The 14,148-nt window shown below is 45.1% G+C and overlaps 1 protein-coding gene across 4 annotated transcripts in view; it reads left to right on the forward strand.

Moving 5' to 3' along the window:
- The window catches only part of LOC122540340 (pleckstrin homology domain-containing family G member 5-like), a 221,642-nt gene that overhangs the window by 199,811 nt on the left and 7,683 nt on the right, over positions 1-14,148 (forward strand). For all 4 annotated transcript variants that reach the window (XM_087980446.1, XM_043675906.2, XM_087980447.1 and 1 more), the window contains 10 exons: positions 3,355-3,450; positions 4,603-4,653; positions 5,293-5,442; positions 6,047-6,157; positions 6,344-6,493; positions 6,969-7,106; positions 11,422-11,541; positions 12,696-12,828; positions 13,335-13,450; positions 13,799-13,947. In XM_087980446.1, the coding sequence (XP_087836572.1) occupies positions 3,355-3,450; positions 4,603-4,653; positions 5,293-5,442; positions 6,047-6,157; positions 6,344-6,493; positions 6,969-7,106; positions 11,422-11,541; positions 12,696-12,828; positions 13,335-13,450; positions 13,799-13,947 (1,214 nt within the window). The remainder of the gene's footprint in view (positions 1-3,354; positions 3,451-4,602; positions 4,654-5,292; positions 5,443-6,046; positions 6,158-6,343; positions 6,494-6,968; positions 7,107-11,421; positions 11,542-12,695; positions 12,829-13,334; positions 13,451-13,798; positions 13,948-14,148) is intronic.

A 14,148-nucleotide genomic window follows, 5' to 3' on the forward strand; every position in this document is an offset into this window, starting at 1 on the left:
ATAGGTCCCACGGACACTGACTCTTACTGGGGTACTGCTCCTGCACATACTGACTCTCTCTGGTGTATAGGTCCCAGACATACACTGATTCTCACTGGGGTACAGCTCCCACACACACTGACTCTGACTGACGTATATGTCTCACACACACTGACTCTCACTGAGGTATAGGCCTCAGTGGCGCTCAATGAGGTTTAGGTCTCACATGCACTGACTCTCACTGAGGTTTCATTATCACAGACACTGACTCTCACTGAGGCATAGGTCTCACACACACTGACTCTCTCTGGGATTCAGCTCCCACACACACTGACTCTCACTGGAGGATAGGTCTACGGACACTGTCTCTGCGGTATAGGAATCACACACACACTGACTCTCTCTGGGGTATAGGTCCCACACATGCTGACTCTGGGATTCAGCTCCTTCACACACTGACTCTCTCTTGGATATATGTCCCACACACACTGACTCTGCGGTATAGGAACCACACACACACTGACTCTCACTGGTGTATAAGTCTCACATACACTGACTCTCTCTAGGATTCAGGTCCCACACACACTGACTCTCACTGGAGTACAGCTCCCACACGCTGACTCTCACTGGGGTACAGCTCCCACACATGCTGACCCTCACTGGGGTACAACTCCTACACACGCTGACTCACTGGGGTATAGGTCCCACAGACACTGGCTCTCACTGGGGCATAGATCCCATACAAACTGACTCTCTCTGGGGTATAGGTCCCACAGACACTGACTCTCACTCGGGTACAACTCCCACACACGCTGACTGTCACTGGGGTACAGCTCCCACAGACACTGACTCACACTGGGGTATAGGTCCCACAGACACTGACTCTCACTGGGGGACAGCTTCCACACACACTGACTCTCTCTGGGGTATAGGTCCCACACACGCACTGACTCTCACTGGGGAATAGGTCCCACAGACACTGGCTCTCACTGGGATATAGGTCCCACACACACTGACTCTCACTGTGGTATAGGTCCCACAGACACTGGCTGTCATTAGGGTATAAGTCACACACACACAGACTCTCACTGAGGTATATGCCTCACACATACTGGTGCTCAATGAGGTTCAGGTCTCACACTAACTGACTCTCACTGAGGTTTAGGTCTCACACTAATTGACTCTCACTGAGGTATTCGTCTCACATGCACTGACTTCACTGAGGTTTCGGTATTACAGACTCTGATTCTCACTGAGGTATAGATCTCTTACACACTGGCTCTCACTGGGGTATAGATCCCACAGACACTGGCTGTCATTGGGGTATAGATCCCATACACACTGACTCTCACTGAGGTATATGCCTCACACATACTGGTGCTCAATGAGGTTTAGGTCTCACACTAACTGACTCTCACTGAGGTTTAGGTCTCACACTAACTGACTCTCACTGAGGTTTCAGTATCACAGACTCTGATTCTCACTGAGGTATAGATCTCTTACACACTGGCTCTCACTGGGGGAGAGATCCCACAGACACTGGCTCTCACTGGGGTATAGGTCCCACACACACTGACTCTCACTGTGGTATAGGTCCCACAGACACTGGCTGTCATTGGGGTATAGGTCCCATACACACTGACTCTCACTGAGGTATATGCCTCACACATACTGGCGCTCAATGAGGTTTAGGTCTCACACTAACTGACTTTCACTGAGGTATACGTCTCACATGCACTGACTCTCACTGAGGTTTCAGTATCACAGACTCTGATTCTCACTGAGGTATAGATCTCTCACACACTGACTCTCACTGGGGTATAGGTCCCATACACATTGACTCTCACTGGGCACTGGCACTCCCTGGAGTACAATTGCATAGACATTGCATGTCCTGGGAGTATGAGTTTCCTGGGCATTCTCCATGAGTGAGTATGAACACTAGGAACCAAGCATTCAGTCAGTTATTACTCAGTTATCCAATTTGCTGATACAACAAAAACTCACCCTGGGAAGAAACCTTTCATCTGCACCGTGTGTGGGATGGGACTTACACATTCATCCACCCTGCTGACACATGAATGAAGTCACAGTGACAAGAGTGCTTTAAAATACCCACTGATACATCAATTTGCAACCCATTGATTTTCCATCATGAGTAAATAGATAATTCAAACTCAGGAGACCAGGTCGATTCTGTCACCCTGTCCCTAATTCAGAGGCTTTCAGCCTGAGTAGTTGGCCTGCCCTTTCTCCTGTGTGACAGTCCCTCTCTTTGTGCTGTTTACGGAGGGATACAGGGTATGGAACCATAAAGCAGGGGAGGGAAGAGGCATTAGGTTCACAAAAACATAAAATTCTGGCAACACTTGTATATATCAGACAGCACCTGTGAAGAGACAAATAAAGATAATGTTTCAGGTCAATGACTGTTAATCAGAACTGGGAACGGGTGAGATATCACATGATTTAAACATGGGAAACATGAACAGAAGGGCAAGTGTGTAATAAAGTGGAGGGCAGTGCACATTTGACCAGGAGGGGAATCGAGGGTTACAGGGAAAATGCAGGAAAGTGGGCAAAAGCAACATCAGGTCAGCCATGATCCTTTTGAATGGTGGAATAGAAGGGCCAAATTGTCTACTCTTGTTTCTATTTCTTATGGTCTTATGGTAATTAAGTGACAAAAGGGATGATTGTAAAAGACAAAAGTGGGTGAAACAAGAAATAAAAGATGGGTTCAGAGGAAACGGCAACAACAAAATTAGTACCAAGAAATGTTATCTGAGATGATGGGAACAGTGATTAGAATCTGAAATCGTTGAACTTAGTGTTGAGTACAGAAGGGCGTAAAGTGAATTCATAAATGAGAATTGATCCTTAAGAAAGGATATAAGAACCTGGGTATTTGGACAATATGGGGCTAAATAAATGGACATGTCCAGGTATGATGGGGAGAGTGGGTTTGCAAGGAACTTTATCAGGGGAGCTCAAGAATTGTGGTGATATTTATGGACATGCCCAGATATATTGTGTTATTTGTCAGGGATCCTGAGTTTGAGATGGGGAGAGCCAGGGTATGTGGATGGAGCCCACCTAGGTAACAGTATTAATGGATGGAAATATTGGTGATTTGGAGGCATTTGGGGGAATTTACTTGAGGGAGCCTGGTTCTGTGGTTGGTATTAATGGAGCAGCCCAGGAATGTAGGTGTCCCGCATTGATAACCAAGCTCTCTCAACTCTCATACCAAACTTCTCCAAGTAACATCTTCATATACCAGGGGAATGCAAGTAGCAGTAGTTAGAGAAGGGAGTTTAGGTTTCTGGGGCTGTGTGATTTCACCACCTTCCTGTGTTTCTTTCTCTCAAACAGAAACTGACTCGGAAGCAGTGCCATCAGCAGGAGGCTCTTTGGGAGCTGCTGAACACAGAGGTTGCCTATATGAAGAAGCTGCGTGTTATCACGGATGTGAGTCTCTGTCCTGCCCTCCCATTGGCACACTGGTAGAGGGGTCAGTGAGTAATGATGTGAAATTGCCGGATTCTGTGGAATTACTGTCGTCAGCCCCTTGGCCATTTTTCCCATTGTGAATGGTATAGTTGTGTTCACGTTCCTAACTGACCAGATTAGCACATTGGTAATCCCTCGATCAATCTCACACCACAAAAAGTGAATCATCTATAGTTGCAGTCATGGGTCCGTTGGGTGAAGCTCTCAATTCAATTGAAAATTCATACTTTTCCATTTTTAAAAATATACTATTTCAAAGAATGTGGGTGTCACTGTAAGGCCTGTACTTGTTGCCCATGCCTTAATAGCCCTTGAACAGAGGGGCTTGCGAGACAATTTCAGAGGGCAGTTAAGAATCATCAACATTTCTGCAGGTCTAGAGTCACATGTTAGAAGAGAGGCTGAGATCACAGTTACTCCTGAAGGTGCTGACTCTCCCTGGGGTACAGCTCCCCCTCCTCTCCTGAAGGTGCTGAGTCTCCCTGGGGTATAGCTCCCCCTCCTCTCCTGAAGGTGCTGAGTCTCCCTGGGGTACAGCTCCCCCTCCTCTCCTGAAGGTGCTGACTCTCCCTGGGGTACAGCTCCCCCTCCTCTCCTGAAGGTGCTGACTCTCCCTGGGGTACAGCTCCCCCTCCTCTCCTGAAGGTGCTGACTCTCCCTGGGGTACAGCTCCCCCTCCTCTCCTGAAGGTGCTGACTCTCCCTGGGGTACACCTCCACCTCCCCTCCTGAAGGTGCTGACTCTCCCTGGGGTACACCTCCACCTCCCCTCCTGAAGGTGCTGACTCTTCCTGGAGTACAGCTCCCCCTCCTCTCCTGAAGGTGCTGACTCTCCCTGGGGTACAGCTCCCCCTCCTCTCCTGAAGGTGCTGACTCTCCCTGGAGTACAGCTCCCCCTCCTCTCCTGAAGGTGCTGACTCTCCCTGGGATATGGGATCACCTCCTCTCCTGAAGTAGCTGTCTCTCCCTCGGATTCACTGATTTTCCTTCACTAATCCTTCAAAATGAATGGTTTTTTGCATGAGATTAGCTCTGAGCTCAGTGCTGGCCTGAACTGGATGTTATTGCTTAGACAGTGCACGTTTTTTACTTTGAGTCTCCTCTCTTCCAGCTGTTCCTGTGCTGCCTGATAAACCTGCAGGAATCGGGTCTGCTGACTGAGGTGAGGCTGACTTCTTTCATGTTGACCAAACCAAGAAGTTCATCAATTATGTTGATCGTGAGCAATGTGTATGGAGCAAGGACACTTTCCCAGGATCCAGCATTTCTTGGAAATGTAGCTAATCCCTGGTGTTGTCAACATTCCAGCCCTAGATATTGTGTGTACACAGGCATTTATGTTTGCCTATATACAGGGTCTGGTTATTGTCATTGCACAGCCCTAATGTTTGCTTGTGCACCAGCTTTGGTGTCTGCTGGCATTTGCCTGTGCACTGGGCCTGATACTTGGTTATACAGAGACTCTAGTGTTTGACTGTATCGACCCTGGTGTTTGCCTGCACACTTGATTTTTGCCTGTATAACGCCTTTGGTGATAGACTGTACCCTGACCCTCGGTGATTACTTATACACTAACTCTTGGCGTTTGTCTGTACACCTCTTGGTGATTGCCTGTAACTGACCTTGGTGTTTGCCTGTGCATTCGCCCTGGTATTTGCCTGTACACCGGCCCTAGTATTTGCCTGTGCACCACCCTGGTATTTGTCTGTGCACTGATTGGTGTTTGCCTGTACACAGATCTGAGCATTTTTTCATTGAAGGTGAAATACTGAAGACTAACTTTACCCATGTTGCCTTGCAGGTGGAGCCAAAGAAGCTGTTCTGTAATGTGCAGGAGATTATCCAACTGCACCAGAAGCTGTGGCAAGAGGTGATGACTCCAATGTTGCAAGCATCCAGAGAGAGCAAAGCATTACTGAACCCCATCCATTTGCACAAGGGATTCAAGACAGTAAGTCACAGGCAATATACAGGCTGAGGGCAGATGGAAGGCCTGGGCTGGGCTGGTGCAGATAGATGGCTTGAGTAATAGTCAGGTGCTATGGTACATCTGTTAGATTCTGGTGAGCAAAAAGATGAGGTTTTATCCTGTGCCTCTTGAAGTGACTTGTCGCTGGTGGGACAAGCCATTGGTAAGCTGTTATGCACCTACCATTCTACATTGCACCACCTGAGACAGGCACAGGAAGCAGCCTTGTGCTCTGCTCCAAGCTGCCCCAATACACCATTTGCTGGTGTAACTGCTGGCTAGCATTTCCACTGTCAATAGGTGGAGGTCAACAATGAGGGCTCTTTAAAGATGGAGGACAGTGGGATTGAAGAGAAGTGGGAAGACTCATCACTTGTGGAAGCAGCTGCAAAAGCCCCAAAGCTATTGATTTTAATCAATTCCAAACTTCTCTGAGATTAGTCACAACATCAAAACTAGGCCCCACTTGTCCAAACTTAACAGGAATTTCCTTGTTTGGCTATAATTTGCACAAATAGTTAGCTCTTGAGTGCTAGACAATTGTTGTTTCTAACACTGCATTAATTATTTGTTTTTCCTTTCGCAGTTTGGTGTGCACTTTAAGCCTTACATCCAGTACTGCATGGAGGAGGAAAGCTGCATGGAGTATATGAGAAACCTTCTCCGTGACAACGAACTCTTCAGGGTCTATATAACGGTCAGTGTCATCCAGTGACCTCTCCCTACTCCAAGTGACAGGATAGGGATGGACAGGGAGGGTTTCATGGATTTGCTCTAGAAACAACAGAGAGAGATGGGATCCAGAGATGGACAAACTGATAGAGTAGTACTGAGAGTGAGACAGTGTGCTCCCCTTTATAATTGTTTTTGTGTCCCTTTGCAGTGGGCAGAGACTCATAAGCAGTGTAACCGCCTGAAGCTCAGTGACATGTTGGTCAAACCTCATCAACGACTGACCAAGTACCCGCTGCTTCTCAAGTCTATCCTCAAAAAAACCGATAACTCTCACGCTAGAGATGTCATCGTTAGCATGGTATGTACACCTTGTGGTCATAGTCAGTGACACTCAGTTGGTCCCATTCATGCTGTTGACCACATTACCTACTCAGTCACACTCACTCATGATTATTTTTACATGATGTACACGCTTCATTCTATCGATTTTACTCATGGTGTCATTCTTGCTCACATTGTGCATCTCATTAATGGTCCCGGTCAAACTCTGGCTATCGGCCATGCACACCATTTCCTTCCCATGCTCACTCCTTTGATTGTCCTCTCGCTATGTCATACCTTCACCTATGGTCACACTGCCACTCATGGTCCTAGTATTTGGACCCTTTTCTTGGCCTCAGTCTTGTCTCTGTATAAATATGAATTCTATCTATCTATGTAGCCAGTATTTGACTTGGTTCAACATCCTGAGCCCATCTCCAATGACTCTGAGGCCTGTGATTGATTTGAGCTGTCTCTTTGGGCCTTAATTTGAATCCTTTTTTCATCTCCAGGTCAGTTCCGTTGAGAGTTTTATTGTGCACGTGAATTCCCGAATGCATCAGCGGCAGGAGCAGCAGAAACTGGCAGAGATTATCAATCGCATTGATTCTTATGAAGTGGTGGATGGGAGCTCAGATGAAGTGGAGAAGGTAGGTGAGGCAGATAGTGAGAAATTGAAACACAGAGGTGAGAGAGAGAGAGACAAGAGTGATGAAACACTGGGAGATAGAGTGATACTGACGCATGAGGGAGAATGAGGCATGAGGGATGCAACCTTTGAGCATCTCGTGAAGCAAGTTACTCTTCCCTCCTGCCAAGGTTGTAGAAGGTCAGAAGTCACATGACACCTGGGCCTAGTCTAACAGGTTTATTTGAAATCACAAGCTTTCGGAGCGCTGCTTCTTCGTCAGGTGGACTATAACCTGGTGTCATGTGACTCTAACCTTGTCCATCCCAGTTCAATACCGGCACCTCCACATCATGGCCCAGGGTATAGATCAGAGTAGACCATCCTTCCCAGTAACACAGTTTAGGAGTCAGCCTGGTTTATCATTAAAAAGTGTTACGACACGGGGCAAACCCCACCTTGCTCATTTAAACCTACAACACCGAAATGATTTAACCTGTGCAGTAATCTGTTAAAATTTGAGAGGCAAAGAACTATCCCAAAAGTCACTATTCAAAGTACAAAAAATTTAAGAACTTTATTCTTTAAGTCTAATATAAACTAACAATTATATATAACTCCTTTCTCTAACCTATCTTTTACTTTCCCTTCTACAGTACTGGTCCGATAAAAGCTCCAATTAAGATTTACCAAAAATATTTTAATTTCAAAACCAGCCAGCTGTCAAATCTTCTCTTTGTATCTTCCTCCACCATCTTCTTCTTAGGAATTTCTGTTTCACAGGTCATTGATAGGTAAAGGTACCTTTAAGAGGGCTATCCTCCAGGCAGTCTGCATATATTGGTGGCTTGGCAGTTATCTCCCAACTGTTCAGTTTTTCCCGATCTTAAACTCTAAAGCATCAGATCGTTTATACTAAATTCAAACTTAATTGGAGGTTAGTATCTTGAGGCATAATTTAAACTGATTGGCCAAATTTGAATTTGTTTTTTTGTCTCATAGCACCCCAGATACTGCTGGCTGCTGGACCAAATGTTACATTGTAAATTCTGAAATACTGTGTGTTCTTGCTAAGTCCTTCAACTCTGTTAAAGGTACAGTACCCCTTACACCTTCATAACAAAAGTCAGAATAGAAGCAGACCACAAGCCTAAACCAGCCAGGTCAGAGTTTTACTCTGATGGATCATTTTATGCTTTCTTCAACTCAGAGTGAAAAACATACAATGATAATTTTGTAATTCACAATTTCCCTAATATTAAAATGGCTGAGTACAGTTCTCACTGATCCCTATAGCGATCTCAAGCATTGAAAGGATATTTTACTGATTTTTTTTTAGTTATACATGAAATATGGGCTTCACTTGTTCGGCTGGCATATTTATTCCCACCCCTAATTGTCTTTTGGGAAGCTAATGGTGAGCTGTCTTTTTGAACCACTGCAATCCTTGAAGTGTATGGATTCACACAAAGCTATTAGGAAGCAGTTCCAAGCTTTTGACCCCAGACATAATAAAGTCACAGTGATGTAGTTTAAAGAAAGGATGGGTTGGAATTTGCAGGTGGTAGTGTTCCCATGTATTTCCTACCCTTGTCCTTGAAGGTATTAGAGGTTATGGGCATGAAAGGTTCAGCCATTGGAGCATTGGTGAGATGCTGTAGAGCACCTTGTAGATGTTAAACACTGTGACACTGCATTGCTGGTAAAGATGGTGTATGAGATAGTAGTCAAGCACATTGCTCTGTCCTGGACGGTACCAAGCCTCTTGAGTGTTGTTGGAATTGCACTCATCCAGACCAATGGACAATATTCCGCCACATTGCTGACTTGTGCCTCATAAGTGAAAGACATTGGGGAAAAGTGGACTGAGCTACATGCCACAGAATCCTGAGCTTGCTCTGGTAGCCACAGTACATTTATAAATGGTCTAGTTCCATTTTGGTCAATGGTAACCCCCAAGATGTTGACAGTGTGGGAATTCAGCAATTGTAATGCCATTGAATGTCATGGAGCAGTGGTTGGACTTTCTCTTGGTGGAGATGGTCATTGACTGGCATTTGTGCAGAGCTCGGGGGAGTGGTGTCCCAAGATTAGTGCAAGGATCTCTATTGTTCACCATTTGCATAAATGATTTAGACATAGGAATTGAAAGTACAATATCAACATTACAGAACCACACCAAGTTAGGCAAATCTGAGCAAGATTAGAACAAATTGGCATGGACTAGTTCAACCAAGGGGTCTCTTTCCTTGCTGTATGACTCGATGACTCTAATAGATAAGGCAATGGGTGCAGCCATTGCCAAATGAATTTGAATGTAGATAATTGTGAGGGAGTATCAGCAGGCCATCTACATCTTGAAAAACTAAGTACCTAAATGAGGTAGAGAAGCAGATATATTCAGGGTACAGATGCACAAACCATAACTCAAAATACATGAGAATGGCATGCACAGCCACCTCCAAAATCCCCAAATTATACAGACAATCTGCCACATAGCGACCAATCAGGGAACAGTCATTAGAAGAAAATGATGAGGAGCTGCTCACATGGGTTAATATTGAGCCTGTCAGCAGCAAAGCTGGGAGCCTGTAATTGCAGGAGCAAGGTGAATGTTAGTGCTCGTGAAACAGGGGCAAAAATAGAAAGCAAGGCCGTACAACAGGAGACCAAGGCCTCAGGATGGGGAGAGAGACCTGGGGCCTATGGGTTTACTGAGGCTGCAGTCAACAGAGGGGAGCTGCAGAGGGGGAAATGGTTGGGGAGAAGAGCTGTGGATGAAGAAGGGAATGGGTAGAAGTGGGGGAGAGTTACTGCACAAGGCCAGGGGTAGAGTGCTGCCAGGTTGGGGCGATGTCAAAGAGTTGTGAAGTGACAAAGGGAAGGAACAGCTGAGGAGAAGTGAAGGGATATAAAGTGACAGAGGCACTGCAAAGGGTATTGTGGATTTGGAATGTGGTTCGTGGGGCTGCAAATGGTAGGAAGGTTTTGAAAGAGGAGTGAAGGACGACAATAGGGAAAACAATTTTAAAATTTCATTTCAGAAACACTCAGCTAACTGAGAACAAGAAAACTGAGATAATAAGGTCCTTGTAAATTGATGTGGAATCTCCAGGTTAAAACTGCAGAAGTTTAGGAGCAATTATGTCAGAGAAAATGGTGTGGATGTAATTGTAATGAACACTGTCAATTCTATAATTTAATGTTCGGTAGAGATATTTAATAAAGGTTTGAATTTATGTGTTATCACATCTCAAAATTATTTGCATATTATGAATTATTTGAAGTGCAGTGACTGTGTTTGAGAGAAACATAACAGTTTAGCTATGATTAGATTAGATTCCCTACAGTGTGGAAACAGGCCCTTCAGCCCAACAAGTCCATACCAACCCGCCGAAGAGTAACCCACCCCACTCTGGCTAATGCACCGAACACTATGGACAATTTAGCATAGCCAATTGACCTAACCTGCACATCTTTGGAATGTGAGAGGAAACCGGAGCACGATCCCACTAATCTGTGGATAGCATGTGTAGGGTGATGGCTTTTTGTGTATTACAATGTGTCAGAATTTTTTCAAAAAAGTATTTATTGCCAATTTATGCTTGTAGCCTTTTGTTGATTTAAATACTATAGCGTCTATGAGATTAGTGTCTTCCTTGTGTATTTAGGCTTTATGTTTATGATTGTTAGGGATATCAATGAATATTTCTGATTTGGTTTTTCCAAGTGTCCAAATCACCCCTATGTCAACACAAGTACATCGACATTGTTACTAAATGTGTGCATCACCTTATGAAAGAGTTAGAGATTGCAAAAGGACTCCTGAAACCAAAACAAAATACCTGAAAATCAAAACATAGCCCTCAAATCTCAAGAGGAGTCAAAAAGCACAGCCGGTCAGGCAGCATCCGAGGAGCAGGAGAGTCGACATTTTGAGCATAAGCTCTTCATCAGGAATACATGAGGATGGCATACACTCCAGGTCACAACCCATCCTGCCTTCAAACTACATCACTGTGACTCTATCATGTTTGGGGTCAAAATCTTGGAACTGCTTCCTAACAGCTTTGTGTGAATCCATACACATTCTCCCAAATCTCAAGAGGAGCCTTTGCAAAAAAAAAAGTATACATTGAGTCCTTTGAATATCCATTAATCCATTGAAATATTAATCAATTCTGAGAAAAGATGATTGACATTGCAGGAGAGCCCAGAAGTGCTGCTGTTAATGGGTATAGACTGGCAGGTCCTGACACATCCTGTGAGCAGAGCAATTGGTTAGAATCTTTGTGAGTAAAGCAGCCAGGTTCTGACAGGGCTTTTTGCTGCATTAGGTTCTGAAGGAGTTCTGCCACTTGGACCTGATGGCTCCGATGCTTGGGACTTCACCTGACAACACTCGGCAACTGCTGCTTGAGGGAAGCCTGAGAATGAAAGAAGGAAAAGACAGCAAGGTGAGCCGACACTCAAGAGAAATTGAGGGGGTAAGATTATTGGATGGATTTGAGTGAGTCTGTGATCAAAGTGCTCAGCCACAAATTGTCCTTTGAACCAACTCCCCATGGTTGCTCTCTCTATGTTTACTGCCTCAATGTGGAATCACTGACTGCTCTGCTCCTGTGTGTGCCAGAGGTTGCACAGAGGTTCTCTGTTTTTTGGTCTCTCAATGTTCAGTCACTAGGTTTCCTAATGTACAATTTCACAGTCTCTGGGTTTCTTGGTTCAATGTCTCAGTTTTTGGGTTTCTTGGTCTCTGGGTTTCCCACTGTCCAATATTTTGGTCTCTACATTTAACAATGTCCAATTTTTCAGTCTCTGAGTTTCTCAGTCTCTGGGTTTCTTGGTCCAGTTTCTTAATCTCTGGGTTTCCCGATCTCTGGGTTTCTCAGTCCAGTTTCTCAGTCTCTGGGTTTCTTGGTCACTGGGTTTCTCGGTCATTGGGTTTCTTGGTCTCTAGGTTTTTCGGTCTAGTTTCTCAGTGTCTGGGTTTCTTGTTTCAGTTTCTCAGTGTCTGGATTTCCCGGTCCAGTTTCTCAGTATCTGTGTTTCCTGGTCCGGTTTCTCAGTATCTGGGTTTCTTATTTCAGTTTCTCAGTATCTGGGTTTCCCAGTCCGGTTTCCAAGTGGGTTTCCCGTCTGGTTCCTCAGTATCTGGGTTTCCCGGTCCAGTTTCTCAGTGTCTGGGTTTCACTGTCCAGTTTCTCAGTATCTGGGTTTCCTGGTCCGGTTTCTCAGTATCTGGGTTTCTTGTTTCAGTTTCTCAGTGTCTGGGTTTCCCGGTCTGGTTTCTCAGTGTCTGGGTTTCCCTGTCCAGTTTCTCAGTATCTGGGTTTCCTGGTCCAGTTTCTCAGTATCTGGGTTTCTTGTTTCAGTTTCTCAGTGTCTGGGTTTCCTGGTCCAGTTTCTTAGTGTCTGGGTTTCTTGGCCACTGGGTTGCTCGCTGTCTTGTATTCAGGTCTCTACATTTAATCAGTGTCCGGAGTCTCGGAGTCTCGGTTTCCCGTATACAGTCTCTAGATCCAATCTCTTGGTGCCACAGTCTGCACACAGTTGGGTGGGATCATTCCCTACATTTCTATATTTACCCTGCAAACACTTTCTGTTACAGATGGATGTTTACTGTTTCCTCTTCACGGATATTTTCCTTATCACCAAACCAGTAAAGAAGATAGAGAAGACCAAAGTAATCCGGCAACCATTGTTAGTGGATAAAATAATCTGCAGGGAGCTGAGAGATCCCGGTGAGTTTCATCAAAACTCCGAGTGTTCCATCATACTCCCTTCTTGTACCTTATAGATACATGGAAGGCATTGGGAAGTCGTGAGTGAAACCTTTTGCAAAATAATGTCCAATATCTGACCTGCTGTTGCACTCAGTATTGATGCAGCAGTTAAGTTTCGAGGCAGCAATGACTCCAGGATGTTAATGGTGGGAGATTGACCAATGCTGACGCCGTTGGATGTTAAGAGACAGTGGTTAGACTCTGTTTCCTTGGAGATGGTTGATGCCTGACACTGGTACACAACGTGAATGTTATTTGCTACGTATCAGCCCAACTGTGAATGTCATCCTTGTCTCTGTGTATGTGGGTCTGGGCTGCTTCAGTGACCAAGGAATGGAGCTGAACATTCTACCATTGTCAGAATCCATCCCAACTTCAATCTACAAAGAAATGTGTGTTTCAGGACACGTCTAGAGCCTGTCTGTCTGTCTCTGTGTTTCACATTTAACAATCTCCATTCCTAGGCTCCTTCCTGCTGATTTACCTGAATGAGTTCCGCAGTGCAGTCGGTGCCTTTACCTTTCAGGCCAGTGTAACTGGACAGTCCAGAGCATGGATTGAAGCCATATTCAACGCTCAGGTAATGGGCGATTAATGGGGAGGAGCTCTACCTGCAGGGGTTGGGAGGTGAGGGGATTCAATATCTAGGTACACACTGATGAAAATCAATCAGAAAGTGGTCACAAAGATACCACAGCTATGTGTGAAACTCAGAACTGCTCACTTCCACAGGCACTGTTGTCCTGTGTATTGAGGTGTCGGAAAAGGCTAGTGAGCAGCTAGGTAGATTGACCTTTGCCACTCGCAATGTTGAGTGTCCAACATCTTAAAATAACAATAAAACATTGAAAAAAATCTAGGATCTGTGCCTGACCATCCATTTAAAGTATGCTGATCTAACCCACACACATTGTATTTAACAAACTAGAACCTTCTGGAGAGGTTACGGCATTTGGAGACTGCGCAGAGACATAGTCAGCTGCCTGATGAAGAGGATGCAGAGTGTGGGATCCCAGCAACCCAATCACCATCCCTTCTACACACGTACTCTGACGATATACTTGATTCAGAGCACATGTAAGTATGGAAGCTCAGCTCAGCCCCTTTCCTTAGGTCATCACTCTCAGGGAAGGTTACCCTTCAGCCTGTGTCTGCCCTCAGTCTGGTGGACAGTAATTACCATCACGTTTCTGTACAGATGGGTATCATTTACGTCATCTCACCACCTCCTCGTACCAGCCAGCAATTTCTCGAAAGATTGCAGATTCCGCTGCTTCC

Source organism: Chiloscyllium plagiosum, unplaced genomic scaffold, assembly GCF_037043375.1.
Source record: "Chiloscyllium plagiosum isolate Xiang-an unplaced genomic scaffold, Cpla_swu_hap1 HiC_scaffold_37, whole genome shotgun sequence".
NCBI lineage: Eukaryota > Metazoa > Chordata > Chondrichthyes > Orectolobiformes > Hemiscylliidae > Chiloscyllium > Chiloscyllium plagiosum.